At 40.1% G+C, this 15533-nt stretch overlaps 1 protein-coding gene across 2 annotated transcripts in view; it reads left to right on the top strand.

The window, feature by feature from the left end:
- The window catches only part of alpk2 (alpha-kinase 2), a 79670-nt gene that overhangs the window by 11932 nt on the left and 52205 nt on the right, over positions 1 to 15533 (top strand). For both annotated transcript variants that reach the window (XM_039750476.1, XM_039750477.1), the window contains exons 2-3: positions 11741 to 11871; positions 14312 to 14429. In XM_039750476.1, coding sequence (XP_039606410.1) covers positions 11766 to 11871; positions 14312 to 14429 — 224 coding nt within the window. In that variant the 5' untranslated portion in view covers positions 11741 to 11765. The remainder of the gene's footprint in view (positions 1 to 11740; positions 11872 to 14311; positions 14430 to 15533) is intronic.

Below are 15533 nucleotides of genomic sequence, written 5' to 3'. Positions count from 1 at the left end.
ATAAGGAGACGGGACAGGATGACTATTGATGTGACACCATCTCACCAATTAAGCTTTACAGGTTATCTACTAATTAAGAACTCCAAACATGTAGATGTTTTTAAAAAGGCTTCAGGGTCCCCAATTTAACCACATGAGTCAGTAGTTTCCTCCAAATTCCCATGAACCTATCTGTGTAGTAGTGTTCCTCTTTGCTGTTCTAAACGTACTTCCCCTTCATTTTTTCACGTGACCTCAAAGTGCACAATACATTGTTTACCTGTAACAATTCTGCCATATCAAACTCATAAATACTTCTGACAGTTTTGAAAAGATAGATTAGGTGTGGGTGCGGACGCAGTGGTTTGCACCTTTGCCTTACAGACCCAATGTTCTAGGTGCAAACACTGGTCTCCGTCTGTGTGGAGTTTGTCACATTCTCCTCGTGGAGGCCTGGGTTTTTCCCATGTATTTGGTCTTATCACACATCCCCTTTTTAAGTGAAAGGTCAGATTAAGTCAGCCAGACTATGAAATGAGTGGATTTCTATTTAACAATTTTTGACTTTAAACCTTTTGACTTGACTTTGGCTTGATAGATGGATTTTGATCTTTGTTTAATTAACTTTTTGTAACTATTGACTTAATCTTCTGGTCCTTTTTCAGAAAAATCTGCTGTCATCACTCATTGTGGAGGCATAACTGTCTTATCCAAAGTCATACAAGTCAGTCCATGGTGGAAGTGAATTGGCAGCCCTGTGGTTTAAAGGCCCATGCCTTAACCAGAAAGCCACATTGCCTGACAGCAAATTAGAGAATAGGACCATTTTTAAAAAACACGTGCTTACATTCATTTAATATTTATTTTAGCATCTTTTCTTTTTAAAAACACTAATGCAACATTCTTCCTCTTCATCTTTTCCTACTTCTATGTGGGGTCAATGTGTATGATTGACCTTCTCCACACAGCTCAATCCACACCTTCTCCCATGTCAGACTCTTTTCCTTCAGACCTTCGCTTTGCTTTGTCATCCCTCACTTTCTTTTCCATATTCATTTCCATTACTCTTTTGCCCACATATTCATTTTCTCCCCTCATCACATGTCCATTCTACCTCTACCTACTTTCCCATACTTTCTTTGCCATCTCTCCCACTTTTGTTGTACCTCAGATTGTCTCATTTCTTATTGTGTCCTTTTTTTTGTAACTCCACACATCCATCTCAACATTCTCGTTTCTGCCATCTCTAACTTCTTCTCCTGCGATCCCTTTACTTCCCGGATCTCAGCTCCATACATCATTGCTGGTCTTACCACTGTCTTAAAAACCTTACCATTAACCTTCGCCTTAATTCTTCAATCACGCAATACTCCTGATACCTTCTTCCAATTGTTACATCCACATTGCATTCTATGGGTTATCTAGTTCTCCATCTTGAACTACCACTGATCCAAGATAATTAAACGTATTCACTCCACACAATATCTCTTGCTGAAGGATCATCATTCTTCTTCTTTCGGCTGCTCCCATTAGGGGTCACCACAGCGGATCATCTTCTTCCATATCATCTTGTCTTCTGCATCTTGCTCTGTTACACCCATCACCTGCATGTCCTCTCTCACCACATCCATAAACCTCCTCTTAGGCCTTCTTCTTTTCCTCTTACCTGGCAGCTCTATCTTTAGCATCCTTCTCCCAATATACTCAGCATCTCTCCTCTGCACATGTCCAAACCAACACAATCGCGCCTCTCTGACTTTGTCTCCCAACCGTCCAACCTGAGCTGCCCCTCTAATGTACTCATTTCTAATCCTGTTCAACCATGTCACACCCAGTGCAAATCCTAACTTCTTTAACTGTGTCTCCTCCTGCTTTACTCCATCTTCTTCCTATTTCTCTTCAGTCCCCTAACTTCCAAAGCCCTTCTCCATTCTTCAACTTCCTCTTGACTTCCTCCTTTCTGGTGCTACACAATACAATGTCATCAGCAAAAAGCCTGTACCTGAGGAATGGCCATTTATCTCATGTCTCAACACATCTGTAACCAATTCAAAGAAGTAAGGACTTAATTTTAAGGATTTATGGTCCTCAGAATGCAGACAAAGTTATTGAAATAAACTATAAGAAGAACAGCCATCTCTTGATCCATTTTGAAACCCGCTTGATTGAACTCGAGGCAGCTGGTTTAATTAAATATCCATCCTTCCATCCATTATCCAACCATCTATATCCTTTAACTACAGGATCACGGCGGTCTGCTGGAGCCAATCCCAGCCAACACAGGGCGCAAGGCAGGAAACAAACCACGGGCACGGCGCCAGCCCAATGCAGGTTTAATTAAATATACATTCAAATTTTCTTCCCACTCATTGTTTAGACGGTTTTATGATACACATTTCCTTTTATAATTTTCTGCTAACAGTTTATAAACAAGTTTGTCTGAGTTTCCTGATTTAAACAAACTTGCTTCTTTAATTCAATGTACAGCCCCATAATGTTCCATTAAGTACCCAAGAAAATGTTGTGAGGTCATTTGAAATTAATCCATCCATTTGCTAAATCCAGTTTTAGGACTACAAGTGCAGTAGATAAAGGCTGTCTTGATAGCAATGGGCACAACATGGACTGAAACTAAACCCCTAAAGATGTATTGTACTTCAAAGCCACTGCTCACAGAAAAGAAATTGCCCTTCCTCCCATCCATTTTCTAATCTGCTTATGAATTTATGGGATTCAGGAATTCTTCTTTCTTATCTGATAGCAGTGGGCAAAAGCTGACAACTAGTTCTGGAGCAGATGTCATTGAATAAAGACATGTGTGGTCCACATGTGGGTAGGTTAGATACTGAACCTTAAACGAAGTTTGCCAGCTCAAGTATAACCTGTGTGACTCTTAAGGCCATGTCACATTACGTGGTTTTCAGTCATAGCCTCCACTTACATAATCGAAGCGAGTCAGATGCCCCCCCTAGCCCCCTAGTGTGACATACCCAATGACTTACTCCAAAGAGTCTGTGATGCGCCTTGACAAAATCAACCAACTTTGATCTTCTCTTTAGTTGTATCTGTGGACTCTTTGTGCATGAGAGCTGACAGCTAAAGAATGCTCATCCTGAAGTACAATACATTTAATGCAGCGCCAACGAATAAGCAATGTGGGTGTTTTGGACCTCACAAACAGAAGAGAAGCTCGTCTGTCTGATATCTCATGTTTTGCAGAACACAACAGAATGGAAAAAGAGAAAATAGGGTAAAGACTGTGGCTGAACTCGCCATACCTGTTAACCTTTTTTACAGCAGCAGCTCCATCAGGCAGCATGCTGTTGGCTGCCAGATAAAGGAGCGGGCATGACCGCGCTGGAAGGTTGGCACGCACTGGCCAAATTTGACATTCCCAGCTATTTTCAGTCATGTAAATTAACGTGGTATGGCGATGAGATCAGTAAGAGTTGCAAAGCATCACATACCATCCAACTATAAGTTACGTAATGTGACATTGGCTTTATCAAGTCACTTAACTCTACTGTCCACCAGTTGAAAAAAAAATCATATTTAAATAGTTGTAGTATATCCTAAAATTGTAAGTTCCATTAGTTGAAAGCATTTGCAAATTAAATCATTTTTCAGTAAACGATGTTCCAAATTTAAAAGGGTATTATGCCCCACTTCTTTTGTTGTCACCAAGTGGAAGTCTCACTTCCTTGAGACCCATGTTACATACAGTATTCATCTTTTCCTTTAGATGTGGTGTGTGTATGCTGTGTTACAGATCTGCTTTGTACACAAAACCCCCCACTAAGTTTTATGTTTAGCGGAGGATGATCCACACTTTCAAAAGGGAAGATGATCTAAGACAGAGATTCCGGGGAACAGCCTGACCTATTTTTGTAAGGGGCGACAGGCAGTGTAAAAGGATTCCCTGAGACAATGTCAGCTTACAGAAATTCTCTGGCATCTAAATCCCCTAATAATCCACCAGAAGTCTGAATAAAAATGTCTGTCAGAAAAAAAATGAATGATGTCTGTCTCACAAAGTAAATAAAATAAAAGCAATGCTGACACATTTTGCTATAAGGTGATGTAATGGACTGAATGGAATGGATTGACCCTTGCCTGGCCCATATAGTGAAAGGGCTCGGGGAGACCCCTTATCAGGGCTATATGCTCCCACGAGACGCTAGATGGCAGACTCCCTTGGTTGGATCACCCGTTACCCATGCACATTCCAGTGGGGCAACCTGGGTGTTGCAGTCCAATTGAACAGCCCTGTGAGGTGTTGTGAGTGCCATCAGAGGGAGCTGCCGAGAGCCCCAAGTTGGGGTCTTTCGCTTCACCCACAAGTGCTTCCTCCTTGTAATGTTGTGACACCCAAAGTTCTCCTGCATCCGGTGTAAAGGGAGCCGCCTCACTTCACTTAGGGAGTCGGAACTGGCAGGAAGAGGACAACCCTTGTGTGGAGGAGTAAAGGAATGAGTGAGAAAAAGGAAAGAAAGGAAAGGAAAAGGAGAGAAAGAATTGCAAATGTGTTGATTTGGATAAAGTCTCTACGAAGGTACTTTGTTAAATAAGTTTATTTTGAACTGGTGTGGTGCAATTGTGTCTGGGGTTTGAGGGTCTGAAACACCTCTTATCGCTCACAAAAGCCCTACAAATGCAATGTTGGTCCCACACAGACATCCCGAAACACATTAATTATTCAATGCCTGTGTGGCCTGCAAATTCAAGATGGGAATGCAATTTAAATTTTGTGTTTGAAATTTACTTCCCAGCACTTCCTTACAACTCATTTATGCCTGGGCTGTAAATCCATCCATATTTTCAGAGGCTTATTCCATAACATATGAACCTCTCTGGTCAGCATCACGGACAAGGCAGGATGTGCTAACACTCATATCGGTCCAGTGTTGTGCAAGTTCACACCTCACAAGAACTCGCTCAAAGTTCAATTAAAAGAAATAAATTCACCATTTCAATTTTGAACTAGTTCTTGTTCAGTTCATTTTGTATTTTTAAAGAAATGAGAATAAATGACCAATGAGTTTACCTTTTTCAATTTTGCATGCCTTATATTAGGCTATTAGAGTGTTCCTGAATAAAATACAATAATTATGAAGACTTTTTTATTTAAATACACTTTATTGAGTTATACCCAGCAACAAACACTCATAACCACATATGCTAATATCCTCCTGGTCAAAAAAGAAATTAAATAGATGTAAGTATACATACAGTATAAATTACCACTCTATTTCCAACCATGTGACACAAATAGCGTCTGTGAAACCAGCGTGCAGGTGAACTAACGTATTACGCTGCCGGTCAAAATTCGTGTCACATATTGCATGTCCAATGGGGAAAAATATAAAGTGGTGTCACGAAGTACAACGTTTTCCTAAAAGCGAAAGAGGAGTGTTCATGTCAGCTGAGAGAGTGCAGCTTAAGCACAAGCAGGCAGACACAGACAGTGCCTAGCTGATTTTATGTTATTTTTTTGAATACAAATAAATGGCAAAATATTCATACGAAATAAGTATTCGTAAAAATCCACTGTTTGTGCTTATCTGAATACCGTATTCCGATTCGGCTCCACCCCTACATAACAGGGTAAGGCAAAACGTTTAATGTGGACCTAAACTGGATCCAGAATATCGCATAAAACTGAACTCGCTCACGTTCAAGTTGTTCACTTGCAAATACGTTGCGTTAAGTTCACCGTTCTTGGAAAAATGAGCTTGTTCAATGAACATGCTCTTTTGAATTAGTTCATGCACCACACTGTCTCGGTCACATCCCTTGCTATGGTTCAGATGCTAGTTTTGTGTCTTTGTAGCACATTTTTGATTTATTTGTATGTGTTACTATTTCATTTGCTTATGATTTGCAGTATTCTATGTATCTGTGTTTAAACCTGTGTTATGTTCCATGTGTTTTGTGTGCGGTCCTTCAAGAGGTGGTGCCACCTGCCAGTCACCACCAAGAACTGCCTTCCACCCTATAAACCTGGAGGGTCTCCCAAAGTTCCTAGCGGTTGAATGTGTATGCACTCTGGAGGTGCTGTGCTTCACGTTTTTCTTGATATTATTGGAATTTTGAACCTTCTGCTCTGCTCTTTTGATTCTGTATTGGGAATTTGCTTTTGGAAATGCCTTTAAAAGGGATTGTATGACTTTTGTGCTCTTCAGAGTGTCATTATTACAGAGTAGTTTTGTGAAGAATAAATGTTTTATTTTATAAAGATTCTACAAGGCCTTTTTAGTATCTAGCCAGGGTTTTTGAGGGGATTTCCCCTCCTTTGGACATTTTTGGAAGTGCTTTTATGACTCCTAGTTCATGACAATCTCAATACAGGGAGCCAGTTAAAAGTTTCAATTAATGTAACATGCATACCTTTGGTGTGTGGGAATGTGTGTTGTGTGTGTCTCTGGGAATACCTATGGAGACAAGCAGCACAAACACAGAGGGAATGCAGAAGCTCCCCACAGATAGAGACCTGGACAGGAATGGTTTCCAGGTTGTGGGATAAGAAAGGTGGTGCTGTCAAACTCTTCAACAAAACAATATTTACTACACATTGGATCACAGTAGTCTTAATGTTTTTGGTTCATGGACACAATTTTTGCTGATGTTTCATTTTCAGTTTGTGCTTTCACATCACTACCTGCTGTTATCAATGACAGGATTTCATTATAATCTGTTATCTCATTTTGTCAATTTGTTGATGTGCAATTGCTGCGGACTACCAAAAAGCCTAGGGGTATATAAATAGGCCACACGCAAGTGAGAGAGAGGGAGACAAAACACAGAAAAAAACTAAACCAACCGAATAAAAGCAGGATCCATTTATTGTCAAAAAGGAAAAAAACAAATAAAAAATCAACTCACAAAATATGGCGAAAGTTACACAAAACAAAAAAGACAGGAGGACGACACTAACTTAGCAGTCTAGCTTCACAAAGTTTACACAGCTAGATACATACTATCCACATTTATCAAGCTTAGATGGCTAGCTTACAATTACATTTCTTTAATAAACAATAAGAAGCAAAAACGCAAAGCCAGGCAATTCAACCCTAAAGGGCTCATTTATACTTCACGCTCAGAACGCATACGCGCACACATCATGGCTGCCACACATTCCCAGCGTTCATTTGATATGTCCTCTGTGCACGTCCTCAGAAATTAACGCAAAGCGTGTGCGAGTTGCAGTACCAGTAAAAAGTCGGGGGGCGCAGTGTGCTAAAAGTTGGAATGTGACATCAGAGTCTCTGGTTACTATCTACATGTGACAGAAAGCCGCTTTGCAGATCCTACGAGATCAATGTGTGTGTTTCGATGTTTGATGAATGGTTCGATGTGGTGAAGCAACATGCCGACATAGAAATGCATTTGTGGTTCTTTTATATTCAAGCGTTGCCTATTCCCGATCGTAATCACACAATACATTTTAAAAGAATCACATACCATCTTTTGTGCCATCTTTTTCTTTTTTGCAACATAAGGCACAGCGCTGTATTTGAGCCACAGAGAAAAAAAAATAAGGACATGGTGAAAAGGTGTATTTTGTGATTAAAGTGGACATTTTGCCTTTAATCTCGAAATGTCCACTTTAACCTTGCAGTTTACTTTATCATTAAAGCAGACCGTTGTAAACGTCATCCCAGTTTTTAATCGCTATGAGCTTCCGGGGCTTCCTCCGGACCTGACAGAAGTGGATCGCCACATTGAGCACATTAAATGTATGATATTCCAACTCTCTGCACATTTAGAATCCTTAGATTTATACTTGATATCACTTTCATGATGAAATGCATTAAAGTATGCATGTTACATTTTACAGATAAATTGTTCATTTCGTTTAAATAATGAATACTGTTAATAATTACACACATGGGGGTGACACAGTGGCGTAGCAGTAGCACTGTTGTCTCACAGGGAGTCACGTCGCTGGTATTCCCTGCCTGGCGTTTTCATGTTTTCCTGCAGGGTTTCCACAGTGTGCTCCGGTTTCCTTCCAAAGATATGCAGATTTGGTGACACTAGAATGACGCCAGTGTATGTGAGTGCTTGTATTTACCTCGCAATGAGCTGAGGCCCCATCCAGGGATTGTTTCTGCCTCGTGCTCAATGCTTGCTGGAATGGACACATCCCTGGATTGATGGATTTAATCATTAAACATCCTTTTCAGAGAAATTGCAGTAAGGCGTCATCGGAATTTAATGGGAGTTCCAGGCAATTCACAACACAGCGAAGCCGAACCTGTTCTCACCCAATAATATCTTGGACTTCCACATGCTGGATTCTTCCAGATTTACGTAAAGTACGAGCGCAAATATAAACAGTAAAATGCTTGCGTAGCAGGAGTGTCTGCTGGAGCATGTGTCTCGTCGCGTCAAGTATTAACCGGGCCCAACTCTCCATACCTTGCTCTATCCTCTCCTCTCACACACTCTCTCTAACCTAAAACCCAAAGAATCTACACCCCACCCACAACTCAGGTGGTTTATTAACAATAGGTGGGTAATTAGGGCAGGACTCAGTTAAGTCACCAGCACCAAATTAGAGTAGAGTCTAAAGTCTACAGTAGGTCGTAACAGCAATGACACCACATCCTTTTTTTAACTAGCCATTGAGGTACACATTCTTTGAAATACCTTTCTCTTCTTCTTCTTCCTCAATTAAACCCATACATGAGTTGACTAGAGGTTATCAAAATGTCATGGAAGCATCTGAGAGGCACAACTAGGGGTGTTTATTCTAAACAAACTTTCACCGGCATGCTCCTGTGACTTTGAAATACTTCAAGAATTTGGAGATTGTGACCTTATGTAAAATGTACATGGGTTACGACTTTACCATAATGTATTTCCTCTAGCTATTGAAACCCTAGACATGTGGAATGTGTTGGGTTCTAAATAGAGAAGTCTGCCATTTTCTGGAAATTTGTTTAGATGCTGAGACCTTCAACTTAAACTCAGGATTGTCACGTTAAAATCCGGATGTCTGATGCCCTGTAAAACACCTACAACAAATGTGCAGCATACTGATGCAGAATTTGTATTGAGGTTGGAATTGGACCCGTTTTTAGCCTCATTTGCCCTCCCTCACTGACATAACAATACAGTCCTGTCTTATTGACAGTATAAAGCGTCTTCTAAATGACACGGTGGCTTCCTGTTTCTGATTTGGCGTGTATGGTTTCTGATGTCATTTCCAAATAAATTGGAAATCTTCACCACAAGTTAGTGACTTGACTTGAACTTCTGCTTCTGGACACATTTTCAGATCCTGCTTGTTATGATTTCTCAAGATGGGAAGAAAATTCCAAACTCAAAAATAAGTATTTTTTAATGTAGTAGTCTTCTTCTTCTTCTTTCGGCTGTTCCTGTTAGGGGTTACCACAGCAGATCATCTTCCTCCATGTCTTTCTGTCCTCAGCATCTTGTTCTGTCACACCCATCACCTGCATGTCCTCTCTCACCACACCCATAAACCTTCTCTTAGGCCTTCCTTTTTTCTGGCAGCTCATATCCTTACATCCTTCTTCCATTATACCCAGCATCTCTCCTCTGCACATGTCCAAACCAATGCAATCTCGCCTCTCTGTCTTTGTCTCCCAACCATCCAACTAGAGCTCTGATGTACTCATTTCTAATCCTATCCATCCTCATCATTCCCAGTGCAAATCTTAGCATCTTTAACTCGGCCACCCCCAGCTCTGTCTCCTGCTTTCTGGTCCGTGCCACTGTCTCCAGCCCATTTAACATAGCTGGTCTCACTACCATCCTGTAGACCTTGCCTTTCACTCTTGCTGATACCCGTCTGTCACAAATTACTCATGATATTCTTCTCCACCCATTCCACCCTGCCTGAACTCTCTTCTTCACCTCTCTTCCACAATCCCCATTACTCTGTACTGTTGATCCCAAGTATTTAAACTCATCCACCTTCGCCAGCTCTACTCCTTGCATCCTCACCATTCCTCTGACCTCCTTCTCATTTACACAAGTGATAAAATACATTATTAGAATAGTCAAAGACAAAAAAATATGAGAAGGAAAATATTTAAATGGAAAAAGAGAAGAAAGATGGAAATAAATCTTTAAACAGAACACGAATGACTGAACAAATACCATTTAAATAAAATCAAGCAACAACCCTAAATCAGAAAAGAAGGGTCAAACCCAATATTGTATAGTAACAGAGTAGAAATGCTACCTTAGTGCGTATGAGTATTACAGGTAGAAACTTATATTATCTATATAGTGTGCCCCCAAATCTGTTGTGACCACATGGGGCTGCCCCTGAGCCCCTAACCTGACACAATAGTACTCCACACAATCCCAGTTAAAAATAAAGTAATTCATTATAAACAGGTCACCAAATGTGCAATAAAAGCCCAATCAGAATTAATACAAACTTCTCTTCTTCTACTCCTCCTTTGAGTGTTGCCTGCTGTCTCCCGACTCTGACTCTCGTGCTGTGAGGTGGTGGGTTTCTTTTTAAGCTGAACCCAGGAATGCTTCTGGTGCCACATCGTGTCTTTCTGGAAGCACTTATATAGCCATATAGAAAGTAGGGTGGTCCTCGCCCAACAACGCCCTCTACTGGCACCCTGGAGCCCTGACAGGATTGCACTTCCGGACTCCAATTCCCAACAGCCTGACTGGGCTGCCACACAAGGCCCACTGCCACCTGCCATTATGGAGGTTAGAAGTGTTTCAAACTCCTGGCTTCTGCTCGTCCAGGCAACATATTAGTCTGGCCGGGCACAAAGTTATTTTTTTGATCAGCCGGACAACCTGTCTGTCCTTTTGTCCTGGCCTCCCATCCAGGTAAGAAACTGTCCTCCTCCTCCTGGATTCAGAAAGTATTCAGACCCTTCAGAGTTTATTGTGTTGTAGATTTCATTTTAAAACTGATAAATTTACCATTTTTGCCATTTAATCTACACTCAGTAATACATAGCAACAGAGTAAAAACATGTTTTTGGAAAGATCTGCAGTTACTTGGCTAATGCTTTAGTGTTTTTAATATGACTCACTCGCAAATTAGTTGAAGTTGTAAGAACTTGTTTGACTACATATGAACAGACAGACACCTTACATTTACTTGTACTTTTGATTCCTAAGTACGCCTAATATCAGATCATTTAAAATGTCCATTTGGGTAGTTTGCTCATGGGTAAATTTTACTTTTAGTTGAGTCACTTTCCAGAGAGGTATCTCTATTTTTACTCAGGTATGCCTATTGAATGATTTATACTACATTGGTCAAATCCAAATAACAAACCAACATGAAAGATAATATAAAAAAAAACTCAAAATATCAAAAAATCAAAAGACCTACTCCTGATATGTGGCAAAAATAACACCTCCAGTTCACCAGAAAAATGTACAGTTTAAACACAATAAAACAAGACAAGACAATGAAATGCTCACCTTAATAAATGAATAAGTACCTGTGTGTCTGTCTCGGTCACTCCACAAGATAGCGAAACACAAACGTCAGTAGTAATTAAATGCATTGCATTTGTCATTCTAGTAGATGGCGCATCCCCAGCATTACCACTGCTTTTATGAATCCCATGTCAAATGCCATATAACAGAGCCATACACATTGTATGGTGTACTGCAAACGTTAACACTGAGGTCTCCGTTGATTATTTAGATTTCAGCCTGTCTTAGATGGGCAGCACAAATAGTAAGTGATATATACCGTATATCTGGATATTAACTGTTTATTCATAAAATTTCATTTCAGACAGTCACCTTTTTTACACTAAGTGATGCTGGCAAACGGGAAGCAGTGCTCATCACCTCAGTTTATTGCCACTCTGAGGTCACAAACGGTCTTCGAAAAAGCTGATGTCCAGCTCAGCTGCACAGTAACAGGTACGCCATGCTTTATTTCTTTAACCCTACAATAAAGTGAATTCTGTTTAATAGATTTGTAGACAGGAAGGCACAGTAGCACAGCGGTTATTGCTGCTGCCGCACTCCTCCACAGCCTTATGCTTGGATCTCTTTGTGGAGACTTTTAAGTTAATCAGTAAATGTGAGCCAGTCTTTCCTCAGTGAGTATGCACATATCTTCTGCTGTGACCCAGAACTCGGTAGAAAGGGTTTGCATTTTTTTAATATTTATGTGAGAAGTTTTTTTTTTCCTAATACTGAAGGTTTTAAAAAGTATTTAACTTTTTTATTAGTGAATGCAATTGTGTTAGACATTCAAAGGCTTTTCTACACAGTTGGAAGATTCATTTGTTTATAATAACACATGTTGAATGTGACATCCCATAAGATGAAATTTAATCAATTTGTGTTCACTTTGATTCAGTTCCAAAATCAGGGGTGTGTTTCCCTGATAACCCTGTCTTTTAAATATCATTAGGACTGAACTTTGGTGGTTTTTACTGTCATGGTCATATTGGCTTGATGGGACTCTCTTTATCTAAGCGAGAAAACCACCCGTACTAAATGAACTCTGATAACATTAAATGCAATTATTTTTGTCCCCTAAAGTCACTTTTCCCTTATCTAAGCTTTAATATTTAAAGATCAAGCTGTGCATGGCACATCCTGGCAGCTTTCAATGCAAGGCAGGAACCAACTCTGGTAGGGATGCCAGACCATCACAGGATACACACTCCAATGATGCTCAATTAGGCTTTCCAGTTTCCCTGACATGGAAGTTTGTAGACTGTGGGATGAAAGCAGTTTGTCTAGCTCACGGGTGTCGAACTCCGGTTCTTTTATTCTAACCACCTTCTTCTTCATTGGTGACCAGGTTTTGCTGCTAATTAACTTATTTTGTCTTCATTTTAATTAACATGACTCAGGCCCCTTAGTTGTCTCTTTTTCCTTAATTAGCAGCCAAACAATAATGAGACACAAAACACGCCACCACATGACCAGCTCACCTGTGCCCATCACACAATATCTGAAAATAAAGAAAGGTGATGGTCTCAGCAAAGTTGGTCTCTCAGCTCACCAAAGCATCTTGACGGTGGTCTTAGCAAAAGCAGAAAATTAAAGAGTTTTGGAAATGTCTGCTATGACAGAATGAGAACAGCAATGAGCCATGGAATTAAATAACACATTTAATTAACAGCAAGAATTGGCTTCTCATTTAGGGATTGGTTGGAGTGAAATTGGTTGGAGTTTGTTTAGCTGGTCATCTATTAGCTCGTTTCACATCTCATTTCTGTTTTGCTGCCATTTAATGAAGAAAGGAATAAATTCAGAGGACTGAATGCTTAAAAACAAGGCTATTAAAATTAACGGAAAAGAAGTTAATTATCAATGAAAACTGGTCACTGATTAGGAAAAGGGTTAGAATGAAAACCTGCAGCCACTGTGGCCCTCCATGCCCGGAGTTTGACACCCCTGGTCTAGATGAAGAATACGTACCCACAGAAAGGACACCCTGGGCAGAGATCAAACTGTGTGAAAAACCAACATACTCACTCACTCTGCCACCTGTCAGATTGGACCCTATCAGGATTTAGATGTTATCAACCACCTAAAGTTTGGCAAAACTTTGTCTAAAAGGAAGCAAGAGGAAGTCATAATCTGGGGATAAAGAGAGATCTTTGTCAATTAAACAGGCCAAGGTCAAAACCAAAATAAAAATGTAAAGATCAACTCCCAAAGGTCAAAACATGAACCATAAATCATCATCAAAAACAATGAAGTAGGTCCTAGTCTATGTCCTTTCATTAAATTACCTCATTTTTAAAAAATTCTAATTGCTGTTTTTTCATAATATAGGCCATCATTTACAAACATAGCCTCACAGCCTCACATGTCACAACATCAAGAACACATGGCTAATGAAAGAACCTGTTTCTATAAACGTAGTGACAGTCAGGCTAGAAATAAAAAGGCAAAAAACTGTGACACACAGACCTTTCTTTCATAGCGATACAAAAGTAACAAGAAAAAAAGAGAATAAATAACAGGGAAAATGATTACTTAAAATATGTCCAAGCTACTGTATTTTGGTTTAGAAAGGCAGATATCAGTCTGTGTTGTTGCCTTTTATCCTCACCCAGCATCTCAAACCCCCAGAAACCCACAGTTGGGTTGCCAGGTCCGTCAAATATTCACATCCCACCTAATGGTGCTGTGGACCAGCCCAGTGAATGATTAAGTGGTTTAGAAAATGACCGCTTTTGTGATTGTGCACATTGCAGTGTTTATGCAGAAGTGCCAAATGTATGTCACAGCGACTGTCTTCAGCTCATGAAAAACAAGTTAAAAAGGTGATAATATCAACTAAGGGTCGACTTGCAGAGCATTAAGTCTGGCATGGTTTCTTCTTTTTTGGCAGGTTTCCCAGAGCCAGTGGTAACGTGGTACAAGAATGGCAGAACTCTTACAGATTTAGGAGGATGTGCTCAATGCGAAACCTTAATGGACGGCTACATCCACACGCTTCACTTAAGCAAGTAATTCTTTTTTTTATTGTTGTCTCCTCTTTTTTTGCCATTCTTACATTGCATGTGTGTCAGCCATCTGAGAGGGAGATCTCAAGGAAAAAAGTTAGTAATAGTTTAAAAAAGATCAATAAAAAAGCCAGAAACTTGTAAAATGAACATATACCCTTTTCTATTACTGTATATATTTAAATATGTATACAGAATCTTTAGAATCTCTGATCACATAAAGTAAGCGACTCTTTTGTCTTTTCAGCTGTATAACAAACAGATCAAATTTTTCTGCCGTGGCACCCATAAGTAAAACAGTTATAAGATGGCATGTCCATTGGTAGTGGAATATTAATCAGTGGGTGACACGGTGGCACAGTGGTTAGTGCTGCTCTGTCACAGCACCTCGGTCTTCTTCTCTTTGAGGTTTCTCCCTTTGTGGCTTTTGCACATTCTCACCATGTCCACATACTCTGAATTTCTTACTAAAGAGGCTGAAGTGAGAATGACTGCCATGTTTACTATGGCTTGGTATAAGTGATCCTCTGGATGGACTGGCACCCTGCCACCCAAGTCTGGCTCTTGCTTTGTACCTGATTCTGCTTTGATATGCACCTTGTCACTCTGGGTTGGAATCAAATTAATATTAATCGTTTTTTTCTTAATTACCAATTGTCTTAGTGAGTACAGTCACAAAGCTCTAACGAGGTCTGAGTACTGCCTGTGAGTTTTTTGTCACCACTGAATGTCCAGTTTTGAGACAGAAAAGGTCTCCCGGAGTGACACAATAGTCTTTGGCCTTGGGATGCTGCTTCTCAATGTCTGGCCTTAGTCCATTGTGTGTACCTGAGGCATAAAATAACTGGGCAAAAAAGATTTTGCTTCCTGATCATTTTTGATTTACATTAATGGATTCTGAGCTGCTGATCACAAACAGTACTTTTAAATGTTTCTATTACATTCCATTTTACTGCAATTCCCTATTTTGTGATTTCTTTTCTTATATATACACGTCTACACATGGGAGTGTGTGTATCTGTCCAGCCCAGAAGTGAGAGGTGGAGAGTGGGTAAGGGCTCCACCTCCAAGGAAACAGAAAACTCTCTTAGTAGCTAATAACGCAAG

Source organism: Polypterus senegalus, chromosome 4 (assembly GCF_016835505.1).
Source record: "Polypterus senegalus isolate Bchr_013 chromosome 4, ASM1683550v1, whole genome shotgun sequence".
NCBI lineage: Eukaryota > Metazoa > Chordata > Cladistia > Polypteriformes > Polypteridae > Polypterus > Polypterus senegalus.
Note: the sequence above shows the minus strand (reverse complement) of the source record. Positions and strands in the feature narration are given on the sequence as shown.